The sequence below is a fragment of the Mus caroli genome, unplaced genomic scaffold, assembly GCF_978045245.1.
Source record: "Mus caroli unplaced genomic scaffold, Mus_caroli_1 scaffold_15, whole genome shotgun sequence".
NCBI lineage: Eukaryota > Metazoa > Chordata > Mammalia > Rodentia > Muridae > Mus > Mus caroli.
This window is the reverse complement of record NW_028227270.1, coordinates 1,816,139-1,837,261: the sequence shown is the minus strand read 5'-3', so window position 1 is coordinate 1,837,261 and position 21,123 is coordinate 1,816,139. Positions and strand designations below refer to the sequence as shown.

General features: G+C 41.9%; 1 protein-coding gene and 1 pseudogene across 2 annotated transcripts; one reads left to right on the top strand and one right to left on the bottom strand.

The window, feature by feature from the left end:
* Positions 1 to 704: 704 nt before the first annotated feature.
* LOC147000844 (uncharacterized) lies at positions 705 to 2,928 on the bottom strand (annotated as a pseudogene).
* Hmgcs1 (3-hydroxy-3-methylglutaryl-CoA synthase 1) lies at positions 889 to 19,082 on the top strand. 2 transcript variants are annotated; one of them, XM_021179992.3, is made up of 11 exons: positions 903 to 1,028; positions 5,398 to 5,456; positions 10,278 to 10,735; positions 11,121 to 11,246; positions 11,704 to 11,868; positions 13,554 to 13,719; positions 14,534 to 14,704; positions 15,430 to 15,536; positions 16,058 to 16,183; positions 16,349 to 16,512; positions 17,384 to 19,082. In XM_021179992.3, exons 3-11 carry the CDS (start codon positions 10,288 to 10,290, stop codon positions 17,471 to 17,473), a joined length of 1,563 nt encoding a protein of 520 aa, XP_021035651.1. In that variant the 5' UTR covers positions 903 to 1,028; positions 5,398 to 5,456; positions 10,278 to 10,287; the 3' UTR covers positions 17,474 to 19,082. The 2 variants fall into 2 exon arrangements, with proteins under 2 accessions (XP_021035652.1, XP_021035651.1); XM_021179993.3 differs by lacking the exon at positions 5,398 to 5,456 and having other exon boundaries at positions 889 to 1,028.
* Positions 19,083 to 21,123: the final 2,041 nt, after the last annotated feature.

Below are 21,123 nucleotides of genomic sequence, written 5' to 3'. Positions count from 1 at the left end.
GAAATGTAAGTAAAGAAAATACCCAATAAAATTTTTTTAAATGTATTTAATGATAAAAAGAAGAGTTAGTAATACAGTTCTGAACCTCACTCATTCAACCTCACCAAAGCTAAGCAGTACAGTTTCTGTTTAGACCAAGTGCCAAAATAATAAAATTTAAAAAAAAAAACAAAACAACCGAAAACAACAAAACAACAAACAATACTGATTTGTATAGACCTTCCTTCTCAGACAAGACCTGCATCATTCTTATTCACTCCTATATCCTAAAATATCGTATTTTAGGTTTACTTATTGTCTCAGTCGCAGTTTCTATAAAAGCCAAGGTAGTTTAAATTGGACACTTAGAATACTTACACATTTAGAAATTCTGGGTGAAGTATTATGCTAAAACTTGTGATGCATATGCACTTTGCTGCTCTGGAAACTTAGAAAGAGTCACGACTGAATTTAAATCAAGTATTTCAAATATTTTACAGGTGAAGCCAAGCTGTGGTTGCTAGGCAACCTGACAGCCTCCCAAGCGGGGACCAACTCACCTCCCACACTTGACCATCTCTCCCCAGGAGTGGGACGCGGAGTCGCCATTGGTCCCTATCTTCTCTCACTGACCTTCAATTGGTCGGAGAACCTCTCACTCCGCTCCCGTTGGCTCTCGCCGTCTCTCGCCGTCCCGTCATTGGCAGGCTTGTTCTCGGGCCACCCTACGTCACCGTCTCACCCCACTTCCCAGGTCCTCGGACTCTGTTCCCACCCCTTACCCCGCCCTTCCAGCAGCGAGGGGAAACCCTAGCGAGTCACCGCCTCTCATTTTCCTCCCATTGGCAGAAAGCGGATCGGGGGGCGGGCGCTCCCGAGCGACTCTGAGTCCCGTGATTGGCTGAGGTAGCCGCTGTCCCGCCCTCTGTCCCCTCCCGGCGCTGCCGGAGTCGGGTGGGTCGGTGGCTATAAAGCTGCTGAGGGCGGGAGGCACAGTCTACTGTCCTCTTGCTTTGCTCGTTCTACTTCCAGGGTCCGATCGCGTTTGGGTGAGTGTCCCGCGCGGGGCCGGCCGGCCAAAGGCCGAGGCCGCCGGCGGCGTGTGCGGAGAGGAGGCAGTGTCCTTGACTAGGCCGGAAGGCACTGCGCTCTAGTCTGGGCTAAGGCGTGAGCCGGGTCCCGGAGGATGGGGCGTTGGGAGCGAGCTTGTGTGGGAGCTTGAGGGCTTGAGGACTCCGGGACGCTGAGAGGTGAAGGCGGGGTCCCGGGCTCCACTGTGTGCAGGCGGGACGCGCAGAGAAGGCAAAGGGCGTTGAGGGCCCCGTGTTCTGATGACATAGTCAAAAGTCGGAGTCGCCTTAGAGGTGCCTGTGACCACCGAAGTGGAGGCGTCAGCAGGGGATCAGAAGGGAGCTGGGGTGTCAGAGCGACCCTCGGGTTAATGGTTGACCCCAAAGGGATGGGGAAGCTCAGGCTCAGAGGGAGGGTTGTAGGTTGGCAGGGGGTGTGTCCTGCCTCCACTTACAGCATTGATGAGGGAAAGTGGGCAGTGCTACTTTTCCCCAATTCAGGTGCAAGAAATCACAATTGTGATTTAGACCTAGCCAAGGATTGATGGTCTGGACCACTTTGGTACGTGGCTTGCTTAAAAGCAAAGATTAGTGAGCTTGGCACCTCCCCCTTTTCCCTCCCCTCCCTCTCACTTTCCCCCTACCCCTCCCTTTCTGCTAATATGTTCTCATCTACTACTGTTAATAACAGCCAGCCTTAAGTGTTATAAAGATGTGATGGCCCAACCGGCACACAGACTTTGGTTTAAGTCATGGAAGTTTCAAAGCGAGGTGTATGGAAGTCTTTGGAAACATGACCTTTGACCAGTGGTAGGGAAAGAATTGCTTGGCAACATTCTGGAGGAGGGAATTTGGGAGTAGGTGGCAGGAGGTTGTCCTTCTTGCCAAGCTTGCCCCTGTGGCCTTGGCCTCAGGCCATCTCTGCCTGCTTTCTCTACCCACCTCTACTGCAACCTCCCTCCTGCTGGTGATGAAGGCGAACACCTTATTGTGCAGATTCCATCAGACTGGAGACAAGACTGAAAGACCTCCACAGACACCTGCAAGTGACTCTCTGCAGGTTGAGCCTTCTCAACAGTGCATGTTCTTTGGTCACTTTTAAAGTTTCAGTTAGTTTTGCATGGAGATGGAGAGTAAGCATAGCCTGTCTTGTGAAAAGAAGGAGAGGCTGTCTTTTTGTGGATGTAGCTTTCCTAATTTAGCAAAGTTTCCCTTTAGTGTAATGTTCTCTTGGGTTTCTCTGACACTGGGGAAGAGGGAGTATAAAGATTATGTTTGAAGTCATCTGGGCCTTGCTTTTAATGTTTGTTTTTCACAAATATCCCTCCTGATTGCTTATTCATATCATTAACAGATGGGCTTATTTCTGAGTTTTGTTTTGTTTTTAACTGAGATTTTAGAGACATTGTTTTTAGAAGAAATAGAAAATTCCAAGACACTGATGGAACATAGGTGTTCTCGGTCTTCTGGAATGATTTAATGCCTGGCTGGACTTTTAATTATCTAGGAGAACTGAATTTGTGGTTGAAGGAGATAATGAACTGTGTTTAAGAATCTGTTTATACTTTTTGTTGTTGTTGTTTTTCGAGACAGGGTTTCTCTGCATAGCCCTGGCTGTCCTGGAACTCACTTTGTAGACCAGGCTGGCCTCGAACTCAGAAATCCGCCTGCGTCTGCCTCCCAAGTGCTGGGATCAAAGGTGTGCGCCACCACTGCCCGGCTGTTTATACATTTTTGTATTTATGTAAGCAAAGAAGTCGAAAGTGACAATTGCTTCATTTAGAATAAAGCCTAGCCTTGGTACTTGATGGCTGCTGGTCTGACAGAGCCAGATAGCAGACAGCTGTGTCACTTTTAGATTGAAAAGGTTGAGAAACATATTACCAAATGAAAGGCTTCATAATAGCATGGGAGTGTTAATCATGTTTGCTTAATGTCTGTCAACAGAGCAATAAAGAGAAACCAACCTTTTAAAGTTCACCCCTTGTTGGGCTTATGGTTACTTGTGGGCTCCTGTGAGAATTCGTGGAAGACTGGCAGATGCTCTGATTCCATTTGGGCTCCTTACAATGTTCAGATTAGGATCTGAGCATGATTCAGACCTACCCTTTGCTTTGAACCGTAGTGGTAGGAAGCCAATTTCTTTAAACTCCTAGGCACTGTTTGGCCCTATACATTCTCTTATCTCAAGTGATAGCAAAACTTACTGATAAATAGGCATTTGAATCTAAAAAGTCCTTGGATTATTCTAATTCCAAATTCACCCAACCTTTAAGTATTCTTTAAAAAAAAAAGATTTATTTATTATTATATGTAAGTACACTGTAGCTGTCTTCAGACACTCCAGAAGAAGATGTCAGATCTCATTATGGATAATTGTGAGCCACCAAGTGGTTGCTGGGATTTGAACTCAGGACCTTCAGAAGAGCAGTCAGTGCTCTTAACCACTGAGCCATCTCTCCAGCCCACCTTTAAGTATTCTTTACTCTTAAGTCTCTACCACTGCTCAAAAGGATAGTTCAAAAGAATCAGATAGCTGGACATGGTGCATACCTTTAATCTTAGTACTCAGAGATTCAAGAGAACTTGAATCTTTGCAAGTTCAAGGCCAGCCTACTCTGCATAGTGAATTCCAGGGCAGCCAGACCTACACAGGGACCGTGTCTCAAGAAACAAACAAAAGGAATCAAAATATGTTGTCCAATGCAGATAGGAAGACTGTTCATAACTAATATTTCAATGGTGTAGGCTGTGGTGACTTAAGTGTGGATGACGGTCTGAATAGGAATACAGGTCCTTGATTAGAAAACTGGTTTATCTAGGAAAGTTTTGTAGAAAAGATGACTGAGAAGAGAGCTGTATACGTACATGTATAGCTGAGGTTAAAAACTTTATAACAATGTTTGCTTATGTGCTCCTAAAGGAAGATGAACGCTCTAAATATCCTGGTTTCTCTTCAATAACAATGCAATAGCTCAGCCAGTAACTGCCTACACTAATCAAGTACCGGGTGTGCTAGATTAGTTTATCTGTGTTTTTGTTTGAATCAAGGCTGGGAAGTGAGCTAAAAGGAGAAGACCTGCTGAGTCAATTTCGGCAAAGAAAGTAGTATCAACTCTAGACGGTCTCATTAGTCTTGGCCAAATTCAGAATGACTGTATTGTGATTTGCAGGTCTCCAAGCCTTTGTTGTGGTATGTGTGGCTGTTTACAATTCTCTGATAGGGTTTTCTCCAAAGTGCCATTTACTGCCTCTCTTCTCTCTTCCAGATCATATGGATGTCCTGTATGTTGCCTGTAATTAGCCCTACAGCCCTCTCAAGTTCTTTCTTATTGTTAGTGTGCTCAGGTTCTGTTTGCGAGTCTTTTTTCTCTAGTTTAATCAAAATAGAAAGAGGACTGAGGGTGTGGCCGGTGTTTGACTAGCTTAAAGGAGGCCTGAGATTTGATCCCAGCACTGCAAAAATAAGTAGAAAAGGGGTATAGTAACATTTCAGAGGAAATGCCTTTGATACGAACTACAGTCATGGCTTCAAGACCTTAGTAAGTTACTCTATCTCAACCCAGGGAAGGAATGTTACTTTTTACCCTACTGAGAAATGGTCTTGATTTGGCCTGCTTAATTTACAGACACTTAAGCATAATTTGAGACAAAAAAATAAACAGTAAGCTATTTTCTTTTTTTTCCTTCTTCTTCTTTTTTTTTTTTTTTTGGTTTTTTCGAGACAGGGTTTCTCTGATAGCCCTGGCTGTCCTGGAACTCACTTTGTAGACCAGGCTGGCCTCGAACTCAGAAATCCACCTGCCTCTGCCTCCCGAGTGCTGGGATTAAAGGCGTGCGCCACCATGCCCGGCACATGTTTTACCTTCTCAGCAGATCTTCAGAGTAAGCGGGGAAGAGAAAGGGGTGGGTATTTCCTTTATTTTACAGGTGAGGAAGTTGAGATTCCAAGAGACACAACTTACTGCTAAAACTCCTTAGTGTAGAGCAAACTCTGGAAGCTGTAGGTCCCTTGATTCTAGAGCTTTCTTTTGTTTCTTCATCCTTGAATCTTGGTGACCCATGTTTATAGAGAAGACTGTCCCTCTCCCAGATCCTTGTCTGTTCGCAATCTGAATGGTGAGGTGATGTTGGTTCCTCAGTAGAGCCAAACCTGCCGCCATAAGGACTAACCAAAGGCAAGCAGTCCATAATCTTTAAGTACCGAATTTGTTGAATTGGGTTGGTTTTTTTGTTTTGTTTAATATAATTTAGATGAGGAAGTCCCGGTTGTAACTCTTTGAATTGAAGCCATTAATTTGCATAGTGCCTTATGACTTTAAAAGAAGTTCTCATTTGAAACTTCTAGTGGCTGAAGGAGGAACCGGTGACAGACCTGGAGACCACAGTTCTCTGTCCTTCACACAGGTATGGCACCCGTTGTGCTTCGTAAGGAATGTTTCCTCTAAGGGGTGCGATTTTGATCCTAGCTAGTAACAGTTTGTATGTGCCACGTGGGCTTTTCTTTTCCCTCTCCCCCTCCTTTTTTCACTGTGTCACCCTGGCTGGAAGGGTGTGCCTGCTTCTCCCTCCCAAATGCTGGGAGTTAAGGCATGTACCATCACGCTTGGAGCCATATTTTCCTAAAATTAGTTAATGCTATTAATGTGTCTGGAGACTTTCTAATTTTATATTTAAAAGTTAGTATTTACTTATAACATGAAAAGTATAGATAATAAAATGTAGCCGTATAACTTAATCTGAAATAATCACAGGGTGGCTTGCTTGCTTGCTTATTTACTTATTTATTTATTTGCTGTTAGTCTGATGCAGGATGTTGTTTGATAACTCTGATTCAGTTCTTCTGCCTCAGCCTTCCAAATGCTGAGATTTTAGTAGTTTGATGGCACACTCTGCATCAATAATGCTTTTTAAATTATAGTTTCAAAAGACACTTATCTGGCTCTGAGTGAGTCCATGGACACATGAGGATAGACCGGAGCTGCAGGGCTTAGATCAACACCCTAATTATATGCAGTATCTCAGTACAGTTTCTCATAAGAAACAGGTGCTGATCCTAAACAGCAAAGGAAAAGCTTGAAAAGCTGCAGTAGCTAAAACCTGCCAGGCGAAGTTTAGTTTAGGACAGAGCCCAGAATAGAGTGCGGAGCTCTGCTAGGAGACTGCCCAAGGCACCAAAGCTTGTCTGTCTCAGCCATTGAAGAAATAGTAACAAGATTTCTTGCCTGACTTTGTTAGGACTTGTACCGAGGGGTGTGGCCTCTTTAGGGAGTGGAGGAGGACCTCCTGAGGGTGCTGGCTGGCTGGAAGACTTGGGGAGTTCACCAGAGCTTTGTGGAGAGGCATGTACCTTTAATAACGTTGAGACTGAAAGGAGAAACCTTTGTATTTTATTATGAATACAGAATCTTCACTATTGTACTTTTTTTTAATAATTGCAAGTCAATAATGTGAAAAATAATCTACCTTATTACCTATATGTTATATATTAAGTTATATGTTTTTAACTGTTAGATTTTCAAAATTCTACTTAAAAAGGTAAGTTTTCTGAATGGTTAATTAAACAGAGTATCTCATTCTCTGACTAGATAAGGAGCCAACACACTATTGTAAAAAATGTAATCCCTTGCCAGGCTTGGTGGCGCACTTCTTTAATCCCGGCACTCGGGAGGCAGAGGCAGGCGGATTTCTGAGTTCAAGGCCAGCCTGGTCTACAAAGTGAGTTCCAGGACAGCCAGGGCTATACAGAGAAACCCTGTCTCGAAAAACCAAAAAAAAAAACAAAAACAAAAAACAAAAACAACAACAAAAAATGTAATCCCAATCCAAGGTTTCTACCCCGCCTTTGGCCATTTAGTTCCTGGATAAAAGACACATACGACCTTTAATTTATAGCAAGCCTTAATCCGAACAAGAGCTGGGCAGACATATGTTATTATGTCTCTTTTCCAGCCAATAATCCCATTATATAATTTGTCATGTTTTGTATGGGCTGCTTTTAACTCCAATTAGGCAACCAACATGGCCATTATTTTAAAATTTCTACTCTATGGCAGCTTCTCTATCTTTCTGCTTCCTCTTCATTGGTGCTGCTCTGATTCCAAGCCTAGGAACCCTAAACCCTGCCTATGTCTCTTCTGCCCAGCTATTGGCTGTCAGCATCTTTATTTATTTATTTATAACTTGGGGGACAAGGTCAGATATCACAACCTGGGTCTCTGGAAGCAACTAGTATTTAGCTTAGCAAAGGGCCAAATCTCAACACATTATAATTTAAGTACTTTGACTTTTGTCCAGGATTTGGTGGTTAGTCCCTCCCACCACCAGTTTATAGCTGGTTTATTTTAACATTTGGGAGGATATAAGCGCACATGGTTAATAGGAGCCCCAACAGTTACATTTTAGGTGGAAGGTTCTATCAACTCTTCTTCTAAGTACTGCTAAGTGATTCTCTTCTCACCTGTGTCACAGTCTTCACCCACTTTAGCTGGGTGATCTTTGGTTGCTTGGTTGGTTTATTTTTGTTTTTTCTCATTTCCCTCCCGCCCCCAAGTTAACATCTGCTGTATTTCAAATTGGATATCTGTTTACCAGAAACATTAAAAACATGTTATCTTCTGGAAAATATATGAGAATGAATAATATTGACTAAATTTGACAGCATATACACACAACTTTGCATGAATGCACACATAATCAGAGCCATGAACTTGATGCCTTATGGGCTGTTTGAGCTAATCTACATTTTTGTGAAGGGGACTAGTCACCTCCATGCTATCCAAAAGTGTCGGGGCTGGCTTCCTTCTCTGTTTAACTTTTCTTTGAAGTTCTGGAGATTGAATTCGGTGCCCTATATGTTGGTCTTTTGTCATTTAATTAACTAATACATTCATTCATTTATTTATTGAGGTTTTTCATGGCCAGGCTTCTTTGTATAACAGCCCTAGCTGTTCTGGAACTCACTTTGTAGACTAGGCTGACCTCAGACTCAGAGATCTGCCTGCCACTGCCTCCCAGGTGCTGAGATTAAAGATAGGTCCTAATGCAAGTTTTAGACCTTTTTGCTTTGGGTTATGACAGGGATGTAATTTAGAATCTGTGCCTAGTAACAAACAGCTCCTTCATGTCGTCATTTCAACTTCAGTCAGTGAAGTGGGGACCAACTTAAGAGAGTCACAGAATTGATAGAGAGCGTATGAAGTAGCTCATTCATTTTGATTTGAGACACAGAAAAGGAGCTGAAGATTTAATTTAGGAGGTAGGGAGGTAGGTAGACACTTCTTTACCCTCTTGCAGTCTATCAGTAGAACGAATCCCTTGTATTGAAATGTACAATACAATTCTGTTGGTGATGGCAGGTTTATTTTTAAAATATTGAGCACTGAACCAGAGTAAGTAATTTAGGGCTTAAGGGGTATAATTGACCAGTTATTACATTTAGTTATTGTTTTCCCATTGAATAGTACATACACTATGCTTGGCAAAATGGGTTATACAGAAGTCTAAGACATGAAGAGATTACAAAGTATTTGGACTTGGTTGAGGTCGTCTGGATCTTTAATCACCTTGGATACCATAACTAGTTAGTACCATATGAAAACAGAGCCATCGTGTGCGTAGTATGGAAGGATTAAATAGCAAACAACAGATTTAAAAAAAAAAGTTTGAGAGTACAGCTCAAGGTGTCCTTCTTGTCATTGCCTCACACCACCGGGACAGAATGCACACATGCAGGCTTGAGCCAGCTCTCTGATGTCTTCTTGAGAGACTACTGATCCATGCTGGAGCCTAGGCTCAAACCAGAAATACTAACCCATGGAGAGGTCCCATCTTCATGGCTTTGAAGACCAAATTGGATTAGAGAGTAAGAGCTTATCAAAAACGCAGTCTTTTAACTTAGCTGCTAGGTGCTTGTTTTTTGTTTTTTGTTTTTTTTGTTTTTTATATTTTAATATATCCTTAGACTTTTGTGCTATAAAAATATTTCATGTTCTAAGGACCAAGCTTTCCTATTTTAAATATTCCCCCAACATCTTAATAATTAACTCACTGTAGCAATAGCCTGTCCTTTTATTCTATTTTAATATATTAACCAGAGGTTTTAGAGCGCCAGAGGACAGGTCATATGTTTGACTTTTTGCTCTTGGTGTCAGTTTAACAGTAGATGACAAACACTGCAGCAGAGAGCAAAGCAGTGTGACCGGGTAGCTGGCAACCTGTGGTGTAGATGGATATAGAGCTAAAAGTCCTCTTGAGCCACTTCGCCCAGTTATTACAAACCAAACATGGCCACTGGGATGTTGTAGGAGTTCAGTTGCATGGGGTTTGTCCCCACAGCCAAGCCAGGAGGTTTATAACCACTGCCCGTACTAACAAGCCCCGCTACACTACACACACCCTGCAGAAACATCCAGGTTGATTTTTCATTTCTTGATGATAAAGCATCTAAAGACCTGAGGCTCCGAGGTTAAATGACTAGTCCCAGGGCAGATGACAGTGGTATAAAGAGTTATTTTTGTTTCTTTTGGTAAGTAAATCTAGGCAGTGGGTGGTTTTGTTTATACTTTTTTATGGTGTCAAAGTCTTTTTGATTGGTTGTTCATTTATTTTTAAAAAGATTTTATTTGTTTGTTAGGATGTGTATCTGTCTGTCTGTCTGTCTCTGTGGGGTTTTGTGCACCACTGAAGTGCAGGTCCCAGTGAAAGCCAACAGGCGAGAGATTCACTGTAATTGGAGCCGCCTGAGGTTGGGAGCCAGCTGGTGTGGGTACAAGGAATGAAACCCAGGTCCCCTAGAACAGCAGTTAGTGCTCTTAACCACTAAACCATGGCTCCAGCCCGTCAGTCATACTTTTGAGTCGTCATTTTGTTTCTTAGTTCTTTAAGGCAAACCGTATGGAAAGGTTGCATGTGTGCATGTGTGTATGTTGCTAGGGATTGAACCCATGGCTTTATACATGTTAGGCAAGTCCTCTGCCGCTGAGCCTGAAAATCATGTTTTGACTCTTTAAGTTTCGAGTAAGGTGGAAGCCTTCCTAAAACAAATCTTATTCCTTTCATGAGTTGCTGCTTTACATATTTATAGCTGACTGCCCCAGTACAATGCACCAGACTTAGAGAAACCTCAATGGTCCAGGTGACTTGATTTCTCACCATCTGTTTTGCAGCCTTGAACTTGATAAGTCAGTAACTTAAAATCTAAAGCCACGTTTGTTTGTCTTTGTCCAGCTCTTTCACCATGCCTGGGTCACTTCCTTTGAATGCAGAGGCTTGCTGGCCAAAAGATGTGGGAATCGTTGCCCTTGAAATCTACTTTCCTTCTCAATATGTTGATCAAGCTGAGTTGGAAAAATACGATGGTGTAGATGCTGGAAAGTATACCATCGGCCTGGGCCAGGCCAGGATGGGCTTCTGCACGGATCGCGAAGACATCAACTCTCTTTGCCTGACTGTGGTTCAGAAACTGATGGAGAGACATAGCCTTTCCTATGATTGCATTGGGCGGCTAGAAGTTGGAACAGAGACAATCATCGACAAATCAAAATCAGTGAAGTCTAATTTGATGCAGCTGTTTGAGGAGTCTGGGAATACAGATATAGAAGGAATAGATACAACCAATGCATGCTATGGGGGCACAGCTGCAGTCTTCAATGCCGTGAACTGGATCGAATCCAGCTCTTGGGATGGTATGTTCAGTGTCTGCGTTCTGAAACATAAAAGCAAACAAGCAAACAGAATGTGCAAGCTTACATGCACATGCAAAAAGCCCTCTTTGAGGGTAGAATCCAGGGTCTCTGGTAATGAACAGTATCCCAGCCCTCCAGTGTCCGTTTAGTCTGTGCTGTGTGCAAGATAGTACTAGTTATCCTAGTCCAAATACATTTAAAAGGTGACTGACTTTCAGTGTAAGTGACTCGGACAAAACAATCTGTTCAAAATTTAGACAGAATGTTTTCTGTTTTTCTCTTTTACTAATTCATGAAAAGCATATTCTGGAGATAACTGTAACAGATTTGAGTTCGCATGTATAGTTTTGTGATTTTAATCACTTTTGAATTATATATTTTTCAGGACGGTATGCTCTGGTAGTTGCGGGAGACATTGCTATATATGCCACAGGAAATGCCAGACCTACGGGTGGAGTTGGAGCTGTGGCCCTACTAATTGGGCCAAACGCTCCTCTAATTTTTGACCGAGGTGAGTAATTGAGACGACATTTAGGCAAGCATTCTATGTCTGAGCTTTATCCCTAGCCCACACAGTGTTCCGAGAAATGTGGATACAGTAGTAGAAGCTACTCCTTGCTGAGTGTTTATTGGTTGCCAGGTGCCTTCTGTGTATTGATTTGCAGAAAGGCAGAGTTGTCCTCCCCTTACAAAGAAGTAAAGTGGGCTGAGACAGAGTTGAAGAAGTAAGAGCAGTAACATGCTCGCAGTCGTTGTTTAGTTCATTTATCTTCAGGATAGCAGCAGCGTTTCTTAGTTAGAGCCAGTTAGGAAACTTGCCAGAGTCTTGGTGCCCATGGTGCTACTAGGTTTTATTTAAGTTATATTGACTTCAGCTTGCACTTCCTGTATTGAGTTGCTAAGGGTTGACTGGTATGCTTCTAAAATGGCAAAGCGGGCCTGTATCATCTTCTGTTTCCGTTCTGAAGGGCTCCGTGGAACACACATGCAGCATGCCTATGACTTTTACAAGCCTGATATGCTCTCCGAGTACCCTGTGGTCGATGGAAAGCTCTCCATACAGTGCTACCTCAGCGCCCTGGACCGCTGCTATTCTGTTTACCGCAAAAAGATCCGCGCCCAGTGGCAGAAAGGTGAGTTCTCCTCAGCCAGTTCCCTTGTACGAAATGCTGGTGTCAGGAAGGCAGTGTCATAATATGACTGGAGTGAGAATCTTTGTGAACAACCTTCATTAATACCTTTCTACCACTTCTTCATGTGCTAAATATGAAGTCGCTAGCTATATGTAATTTAGGTAAAGACACAAGTATTTCCACTGAGCTATTCTTTTTTTTTTTTTTTTTTCCCTAAGTTTTTGGGCTAATATCCACTTATCAGTGAGTACATATTGTGTGAGTTCCTTTATGAATATGTTACCTCACTCAGGATGATGCCCTCCAGGTCCATCCATTTGCCTAGGAATTTCATAAATTCGTTCCTTTTAATAGCTGAGTAGTACTCCATTGTGTAAATGTACCACATTTTCTGTATCCATTCCTCTGTTGAGGGGCATCTGGGTTCTTTCCAGCTTCTGGCTATTATAAATAAGGCTGCTATGAACATAGTGGAGCATGTGTCCTTCTTACCGGTTGGAACATCTTCTGGATATATGCCCAGGAGAGGTATTGCTGGATCCTCTGGTAGTATCCACTGAGCTATTCTTAAAACTTAAGTTGACTTTTCAATAATATTACAAAAATCATTTGAACTTTGTTAAGTTTTTGAGAAAAGTGTTTAAATGAGGTTTTAGTTTTCAACCATTTTTCAGAGACTACTGTTTAAAAAGTTAAGCCTGGCGGTGGTGGTGCACGCCTTTAATCACAGCACTTGGGAGGCAGAGGCAGGCAGATTTTTGAGTTCGAGACCAGCCTGGTCTACCAAGTGAGTTCTGGGACAGCCAGGGCTATACAGAGAAACCCTGTCTCCTCGAAAAACAAGACAAAAAACAAAAAAAACAAAAACAACAAAAAAAAAACTTGGCTTTTTAAAAATGAAAGGGTTAAAAATAACATTCGTAACAAATATTAAGGAATATAGTGGCCATGAAAAAGAAGCATTCTAGTGCTATACAAAATGCACTGTTTTAGGGTTTTTAAACATGTAACAGTATAGTACTATTTATACTTACTTAGCAGTATATTTTAAATATCCTTATTTAACAGTAGTGTTTCTTGATGACACCTGGCTTTGTAACCTGGACTGACCTCAAACTGGGGATCCGCCTACCTCAGGTTCCCCAGTGCTAGAATTACAGGCATGTCCACGTCAGGCTTAGCAGTATGTTTTTAAGAGGCCAGTGAGATCTCAGGTTTTTCATTAGAACCCCACAGTAAATACACTTTATATATGTATATGCTGAACAGAAACAAGTGCTGTGAAATTACCCACGCTGCAAATTAATGCAGTTTGCTGTTTTTTTCTATTATTTTTAAAAAAGAAAAAAAAACAAAAGAAACGCTGATCCAACTGATCTATCTGCTATATGTTATGACTCATATTTGAAAATCAGTGATACAGCCATATAGCCGAGTGTCTAAATCCACATTTCAAACTATTGAGAAATTTAATTAGACAGGATTTGGGGTCACTGTTTAAGGACACAGGCAGGTGGCTCTTCTGTTGCCACCCGCCCTGCTCTCTTTGCAGTGTAGTACATAAATTTGTTTTGTTTCATAAAATTAATAAGTAAATAAAGATTCGAGTGTCCTAGCCTATCCCAAAGTCAAGGCACAGTTTCCGGCTTCTGTGGATGCCATTGTTTCTTGGTCTTCTCTTTCAGAGGGAAAGGATAAAGATTTTACCCTGAATGATTTTGGCTTCGTGATCTTTCACTCACCATATTGTAAACTGGTGCAGAAATCTCTAGCTCGGATGTTCCTGAATGACTTTCTTAATGATCAAAACAGAGATAAAAACAGTATTTACAGTGGACTGGAAGCCTTTGGGTAAGAACGCTGTTATGATTTGCTTATTTCTATTTTATAAATATTTACATATATATAGACCTAGAGATACAGTGAGAAAACATTCTATTCTAGTTGAGTGGTTGTGGTCCACACCTTTACTTCCAGCACTTGGGAGGCAGAGGCAGAGAGATCTCTGAATTTGAGGACAGCCAGGGTTACACAGAGAAACTCCGTCTCAAAAAAAAAAAAAAAAAAACCAAAAAACTTTATTTAATGAAAACCAGTTCTAGAGAGGTAGTAGCTGGCTTATCTACACAAAATCATTAGTCATTTCTACTTAAGTTTCTGGTGTCTGTTTTTAGCTTCAGCCTCATTGTTACCAGCACAATACTGTAATCACAGCCGCACCAGTGTACACCAAGCTGCGTTATCTCCTCCTCTCTCGGGACCTCTTGCCCTGAGCCGACCTGCAGTGTAGCAGGAGTGAGCCTGTCCTCAGCGTTCAGACTCCTCGTGTGCTGCACAGGTTGAGCTCACACTTGTCCTCTGTTTGATGGGCTTCTGTTCCTATGTCATGACATTTTAAACTAAATGGATAGCTGTGACTGGGTCTGCTGTGTTTAGTGGCTCAAAAGTGTCAGCGAGTCAAGTTATCTTTACTTGACCATAGCAATTGTTAGGCAAAGAACTGGACAATTGGATAATATCATTTATGTAATTACAATGTTGCTCCCTGACTTTATAAAATGGTGAAACAAAGCCCTATTTATTCACAGATTTTGAGTATTAGTTAGGACAGCTACTAATAAAGTAAAAGCATGGTGTTTAAATACTATATAATTATCTCTTCCAGGGACGTTAAATTAGAAGATACTTACTTTGACAGAGATGTAGAAAAGGCATTTATGAAGGCTAGTTCTGAGCTATTCAACCAGAAAACAAAGGCGTCTTTGCTTGTGTCTAACCAGAATGGAAATATGTACACATCCTCTGTCTATGGTTCCCTGGCTTCTGTCCTGGCACAGTAAGTATAAATCTCTGTTCTGATACCCCTTTTCTATAAATGATATTTTGTCCTCAGGGCTGGTCTGTTGCCATCTGCTGACTTGAAGGACAGGGAAAGCTGCAGCTCTTTGCTGAGTGTTTGTTAATATCATGTAGACTTCCCTGGCTCCTGTTTTATTATTGTTTACTTACAGTTGAACCACAGTCTCTAGTGGTGAGGATTTATGAGTGCTTTAATAGTTTATTAAGTCCCATCAATTCCTAAAAGATGTAAATTGAGTATGCAGTGTAATACTAAAACCTCAAGTCAGATTGCTTACTGCAGCATTAAAATTCATAGGTCTTCAAGAACATTAAATTAAGCAGGGAAGCCGGGTGTGGTGGTGCATGCCTTTAATCCCAGCACTTGGGAGGGCAAAGGCAGGTGGATTTCTGAGTTTGAGACCAGCCTGGTCTACAGAGTGAGTTCCAGGACAGCCAGGGCTATACAGAGAAACCTGTCTCGAAAATCCAAAAAAAAAAACAAAAAACAAAAACAAAACAATTAAGCAGGGAATGGTGGCACACACCTATAATCCCAACATTCAGGAGGCTGAGCCAGGAAGAATGTTAGTGCAAGTCCAGCCTGGGCCGGGTAGGCAAAGTAAACAGCTTCAGGTTAGATCCTGTGTTGCTATGGACCGCGTATGTGGCTCCTGACACTTTGTAGTTTGTGTCTGTTAAGTGTGCCTCTTCCTTCCATAGGTACTCACCTCAGCAGTTGGCAGGGAAGAGGATTGGAGTGTTCTCTTACGGTTCTGGCTTGGCTGCCACGCTGTACTCCCTTAAAGTCACACAAGATGCCACACCAGGTAGGGCTGGCTCCATCAGCAAGAGCACATTGCAGACTCACTACAGCAAGGTTGCTTCAGCCCTTCTCTGATGAGCACATTAGTCAGTCTATAAATCATTCCATTCTCAGGTTCATTACTTCTTTCCACAGAATTTTTACTCTCTACCCTATAAGTCTGCCTCAGTAGATATCAGATTGAATTCCTCCCCCTGTAGTTTTGACTGTATTGAAGCAAACATTTGTACAAAAATATTGAGGGGAAACTTGGCATCATTTAAAATTATACTGAGGATTGGCCATAGAAAGGTTGTTTATAGTTTCAAATCCCACATGTTTCTTTGCTTGTGGACTAGCTGATACTAAATAATATGTCAGAGGTGGTAGGCAGCTGTCTCAAGACGATACCGTCTATATTTTAGCTAAACAATAGCCAGTCGTTTTTAAAAGAGATAAGAAATTACTTGTATTTGGCAGCATTTTAAGTTTCTTTGAGAGGTGCTATTCTTGATCTTTTAATGTTGAACTTATTTGCTCTTTTAGGATCTGCCCTTGATAAAATAACAGCAAGTTTATGTGACCTTAAATCAAGACTTGACTCAAGAACTTGTGTGGCACCAGATGTCTTTGCTGAAAACATGAAGCTCAGAGAGGACACACATCACTTAGGTAAACTACTGTGTTAGAGACCTACAGTCATGTTAAACAGCATCTAGGACAAGGATATCAGGGTTTTGTTTAGTACTAGTGTGATGTCAGTGAAAATTCTGTTTAGTTGGATTGCCAGATGGGCCATATCCTGAGTAACTTGTGATGTTCTGCCTTTCCTTTCAGCCAACTATATTCCCCAGTGTTCAATAGACTCACTCTTTGAAGGAACGTGGTATCTGGTCAGAGTGGATGAAAAGCACAGAAGGACTTATGCCCGGCGCCCCTTCACAAATGACCACAGTTTGGATGAAGGAGTGGGGCTCGTGCATAGTAACACAGCAACAGAGGTCAGTGAACCTCATTGTGTTAACCCTCTTCTTTGGCAGGATGTCAGAAGTTTTCATTGCCATATGGCTGGGTTTGGGAACCTTAACAGATGTAGCAACTTAAAGAAATGCCTGTAAAGCAGAGGGAGCCAGAGCAAGGACTCCGTGGCTTGCTTTGCTCTGACCCCGGGGCTTAGAGTCCAGCTGTGCCCTTTCCAGTTGCAGGAGGTACATGCTAAGTACTAAATTTATTAAGAGCCAAAATGAGAGGAAGTTAGGTTTAGAGAGAAGGCTCATTTGTGTCTTAGGGGCTGGTGAAGGAAGAGGAGGAGGAGCCCCCATATTTCTGTGAGACTTTTTCAGACATGATAATAGATCAAATCCTGTCACATGCTAGGCACTTTAGTTCCATGTCCTTTTATAATCCTTATACTTACCCTTTTGAGGTTTATAAATGGTACTAAGTCCAGGGTGAAGCTCCAGGAAGTCTTGTCATTCAGGGTTATAGGGTAGCCATGTATATACCTATATATAGGTAAGTGGGAAAGCCAGATTCAAACCAAGGACTTTAACCTTGGAGTTCCAGGTTGTGCACACACAACCCTGATGTGTCCTCTCTGGAGCATGTGCAGGTAGTACCTGAGTTGTGAGTAAGATGTTATGACAAACAAAATCTTGGGAAGGCTCCTCACTACATGAGTAATTGCATAGTCATTTCACTGTAAGGTCAAGCCTGGGAGCTTAGCTCTCTCCCTGAAAAATTTTATAGTGTGTGTTAAGGTCAGCTTCTCTGAATTTGTCCTGTATTAACTTCTCTGTGTACTTTAATTAGTCCTATGAGTCTTAGAAGAAAAGATTGTAAAAGCCAATGACTATTTTCTTTTTGTTTTAGCATATTCCAAGCCCTGCTAAGAAAGTGCCAAGACTCCCTGCAACCTCGGCCGAATCTGAATCAGCTGTCATCAGTAATGGGGAGCACTGAGAGTCTGTGGCCTTCACAGAGGCTCGGGGCCAGGATGGGGTATGGAAACGGTTGGAGGAATGGATGTCTTGGGACAATTTTGCAGATTATGTGTTGCTTAAAATGTAATGTAACTGACCCAGAGCCCAGAAAGCTATTGTGTTTTTGGAAAAGTCTCTGCTGAACTGAACTTGCTAACATGCTTTCTGTTGTGGTCTGGCCAGTGGTAAATGTACTGCAGTGATGTTAAAGGGCTCTGGAGAACTCTATACCTCTCTGGATGTTTATACGCATGCAGTTTAGTTTTCAGATGCGGTATGAACTGAGTGCTTCTGACAGCAAAAGGCAGAGGTACTAGTGTCCAATTTAAAAAAATTTTTTTTTCTTTTTTTATGTGTAAGAATTTTATACTTAAAGTATCTGTAGCTTTTTGGGGGAAAAAAAACTTTTCTAGGTTGGGGATTGTGGAATTTAAATGTTACACACAAGACCCTGTTTGAAAATGGCAAGGCAAACATTTATCTTTTTCAAAGATTTGTAAATCCTGAAGAGAAAAAAAGAGGGTATGGTTCTAAGATCTGGATGAACCATCAGTGAGAGGAAGGTTAGCCGTAATCACTGAGCAGAAAGATGCTGGCACTGAGCAGGCCCCCATCATGTTGGGCAGGGTACACCTGGGTGCTGTGGACACAGCTGCGGGAACTTTTTGGCCAGGTCTCCGTAGCAGTGCTCAGCAGCACTGAGAGATGGCGCTGGAACTTGCTGCCCTCCTGAGCACCCTACCTGGGAGATAAAGTATAAAGTAGGAAGGATGGGGCAGGGCATTATTAGGTTACAGTGTTACAGATCCAGTTTATAGACTGACAGCTTAAATTCACGGGACACCTTTTTTTCCTTTGTGGTTTGTGTATTTCTGTGTTTTGTTTGTTTTTGTATACGTTCGAAAATTTAACCCACATTTTCACATAGTGAAAATTTCACATGGTCTGATTAGCCAAAAAAAGAATAAGATCTAGAAGTAGAACTTAAACCATTTTTTTCTTAACTTTAATTTCTAAAACAACAAAAACTACCACATGAGCTGAATAAGAAAATTCACTAGCAAGTTCTCCGGATGATTTTTGGTGCTGAACAATGACATGAGCCGCATAGACTGTAAAATAGAGGTAGTTGGAACTAATGTACAGAACTAAATTTTTTTTAACCTTATTCGCGTTTAATTCTGTGAAGTTTCAGTTATCTAAACACATAAATGTGTAATGTTTCAGATTGCAAGGTGATATGTAATGTAGCATTTGTAAGATACTCTTGTCAATATTAACTAGTAGGATTTTGATTTGTACAGTTTTAATTGGTTAAAATGATCTCATTTTAACATCCACTGCAATAGATGAATAATGTAAGTTCAGATTTAATGAATGGTGGGGAGGTGGTGCATGTAATTTTTTTGCAAGTATTGAGAGTTCTGTATGTTTTGAAAAGAGTAATTTTAACGTTTGGGTGCCAAGAAGTGGGTTTTCTCAGAGTCCATTGCCGGCAATGGGCAAGCCTGGCGGTACTGGCACGGAGCGTTAACCACACCTTACTAATAGCAAGGCCAATAACTTTGAAATAAAGTTTTAGACAAATATTTCAGCTCTTTGAGTGTTTTTTTTTTCCCCTGAGGGAACAGTTTGTTTATGGAGTCAGCAAATAGGTATTTTAAATGTGAGTCTCCAGTTGGTTACTCATTTGCTTAGTCTTCAAACATTTCCAAACCCAGTATAAATAACACACTCTTTATACCAGAAATAAACTGTATTGCCTGTGGTCTTGTTATGTCTGTTAATAATTCTACAGATTAGGAAAAAACAGGTCATTCCCTCATATAGCACAGCTCATGTTATCATTTGAATCTAGATTCAGTTTGTTTTATTGTGGGCTAGTGGCCTGTCACACAGTGTTAATCTAGTTTTCTCTCAGGTCCTTTTCTTTTTTTTTGCATACTCTGGATCCTAAGAACTATAGCTTTGTTGTCTTTTTTTCCATACTAAATACGGAAACAGTTACTTGTGATCTTCCTGCGACATAATTGAAAGTTCATCTTTTGCCTGCTACTTGGAGTCTCCTGAAAACACTGAACCAGAAGTTGAAAAAGCAAAGGTTGTAGCAGGCTCATTTTAAATTACAAGATTTTTGTTTTCTTTGAGACAGTCTCATGTAGGCTAGCCTAAAGGTCTGGTTCCCCTGGCCCCACCTCAGTGCTGGGACCACAGGCATGTGCTACCATGCCCACGGCAGAAATCAACTGATCTTAATGTCAAATGAGTTCCTTCAAACTTTTGAAGAGTTGTTCTTAAGCTAAAGGTTCCTGTTTGTTTTTTGTTTTGTTTTGTCCTTGATTGTAGGGAGAGGTAGCCAACCTGAGATTCATAGTGCAAATTTTATTTCTGTTGAGGCAGTAACTTGCAGAGGATTACAAATAAAATGGTTTGGTTTGTTTCTCTAAAGCCGAACACTAGTTCAGTTATTGGGAACAAGCACTTTCCAGCAGTGTTGGCATGTGAATTCTGGTGGCATCTTGTCCACACATGCTTCTCTGTGAGAAGTAAGATTGTGGCTAGAATCCCTCGGGCAAAGGGATTGTTGCAACCCTGAGAACACTCAGATGTTGGCAAGCAGGGTTATGAAAACATGTGACACGTAGGATCAACTGTTACTACCAAGACTTGTCATCTGTAGATAGGAAGACAGAGCATTGGGTTCTGTGGTTGCCTGAACAAGATGGGGGGCCCAAGATAAAGACGGAGTCTGGTCAGCTTTTACCACCTACTTAGAAAACCTGGGAAGTAACCCCAAGTCAGTCAACCAATTAAAGGAAGGCATACTGAAAGAGTTTAAAAACAAGGTGTCATTGAAACCTCATCTCTTGCTCTGGAGTGCTACGCTGAGGCCCTAGATTTTATATGGAGGTTAGAGAGTGAGTTCTCACCCTTCTCTATGAAAGTTGGGGCTTGCTCTGAAGAGACAGTCAGATCTTCAAGTGAAGTTAGCACAGTGGGCAAGGGTGGAAAGGTTGCAAAACAGGCTTCCTCTGGTGGGAAGGACAGCTCCTTGTCAGAAAGCTGCCAGGGCATCTAAGGCATGCCAGGGTAAATTGGCCTCCAGGTCCTGCCTGGAGTTTTCCACTGTTCTCCAAACCAAGAGCCAAAGCGAAGTCTCAGCACAGCCCGAGTGGAGATGCACATGCCCCCTGTCTATGGAAATAGTAGACACTGAAGGACTTGACACTGGCTAATAAATCCGGTCAATCTGGACAAATATGCAAGTGGATCTTAAGTGTGTCAGAAAAGGTGGAGGGGAGTTTATCGTGAGAACATTTGCCTATGACCTTGACAGGGGCCATCTAAGCAGGTCTTGGGATACTGCTATACAGTTTGGACCACAGCTGTGACAAACATTACATGAGGTGGCCCTGGTAGAACCACCCTAGCACCGAATCGAAACTCCAGAAGATCTACGTGTTGGGATTCATTATGTAAATCTGACATCCCAAGGATAGTGCCTTCATTCCCTAAGGCCATCCAAAATGCACTGAGTACCAAGCAAACAGAACCACAAGGCTGTGAACTGGGTGTTTACCAGAACATTAGCGTCATCATCTCACATGAGCACAACAGCAATTCATCCTG

Excerpts from the sequence above, each read along its gene's own strand:
- Hmgcs1 (XM_021179993.3), top strand. The coding sequence starts at position 10,288 with ATGCCTGGGTCACTTCCTTTGAATGCAGAGGCTTGCTGGCCAAAAGAT. Across the intron at positions 10,736-11,120 it reads CGAATCCAGCTCTTGGGATG|GACGGTATGCTCTGGTAGTT; the intron begins GTATGTTCAGTG and ends TATATTTTTCAG. Across the intron at positions 11,869-13,553 it reads CCGCGCCCAGTGGCAGAAAG|AGGGAAAGGATAAAGATTTT; the intron begins GTGAGTTCTCCT and ends CTTCTCTTTCAG.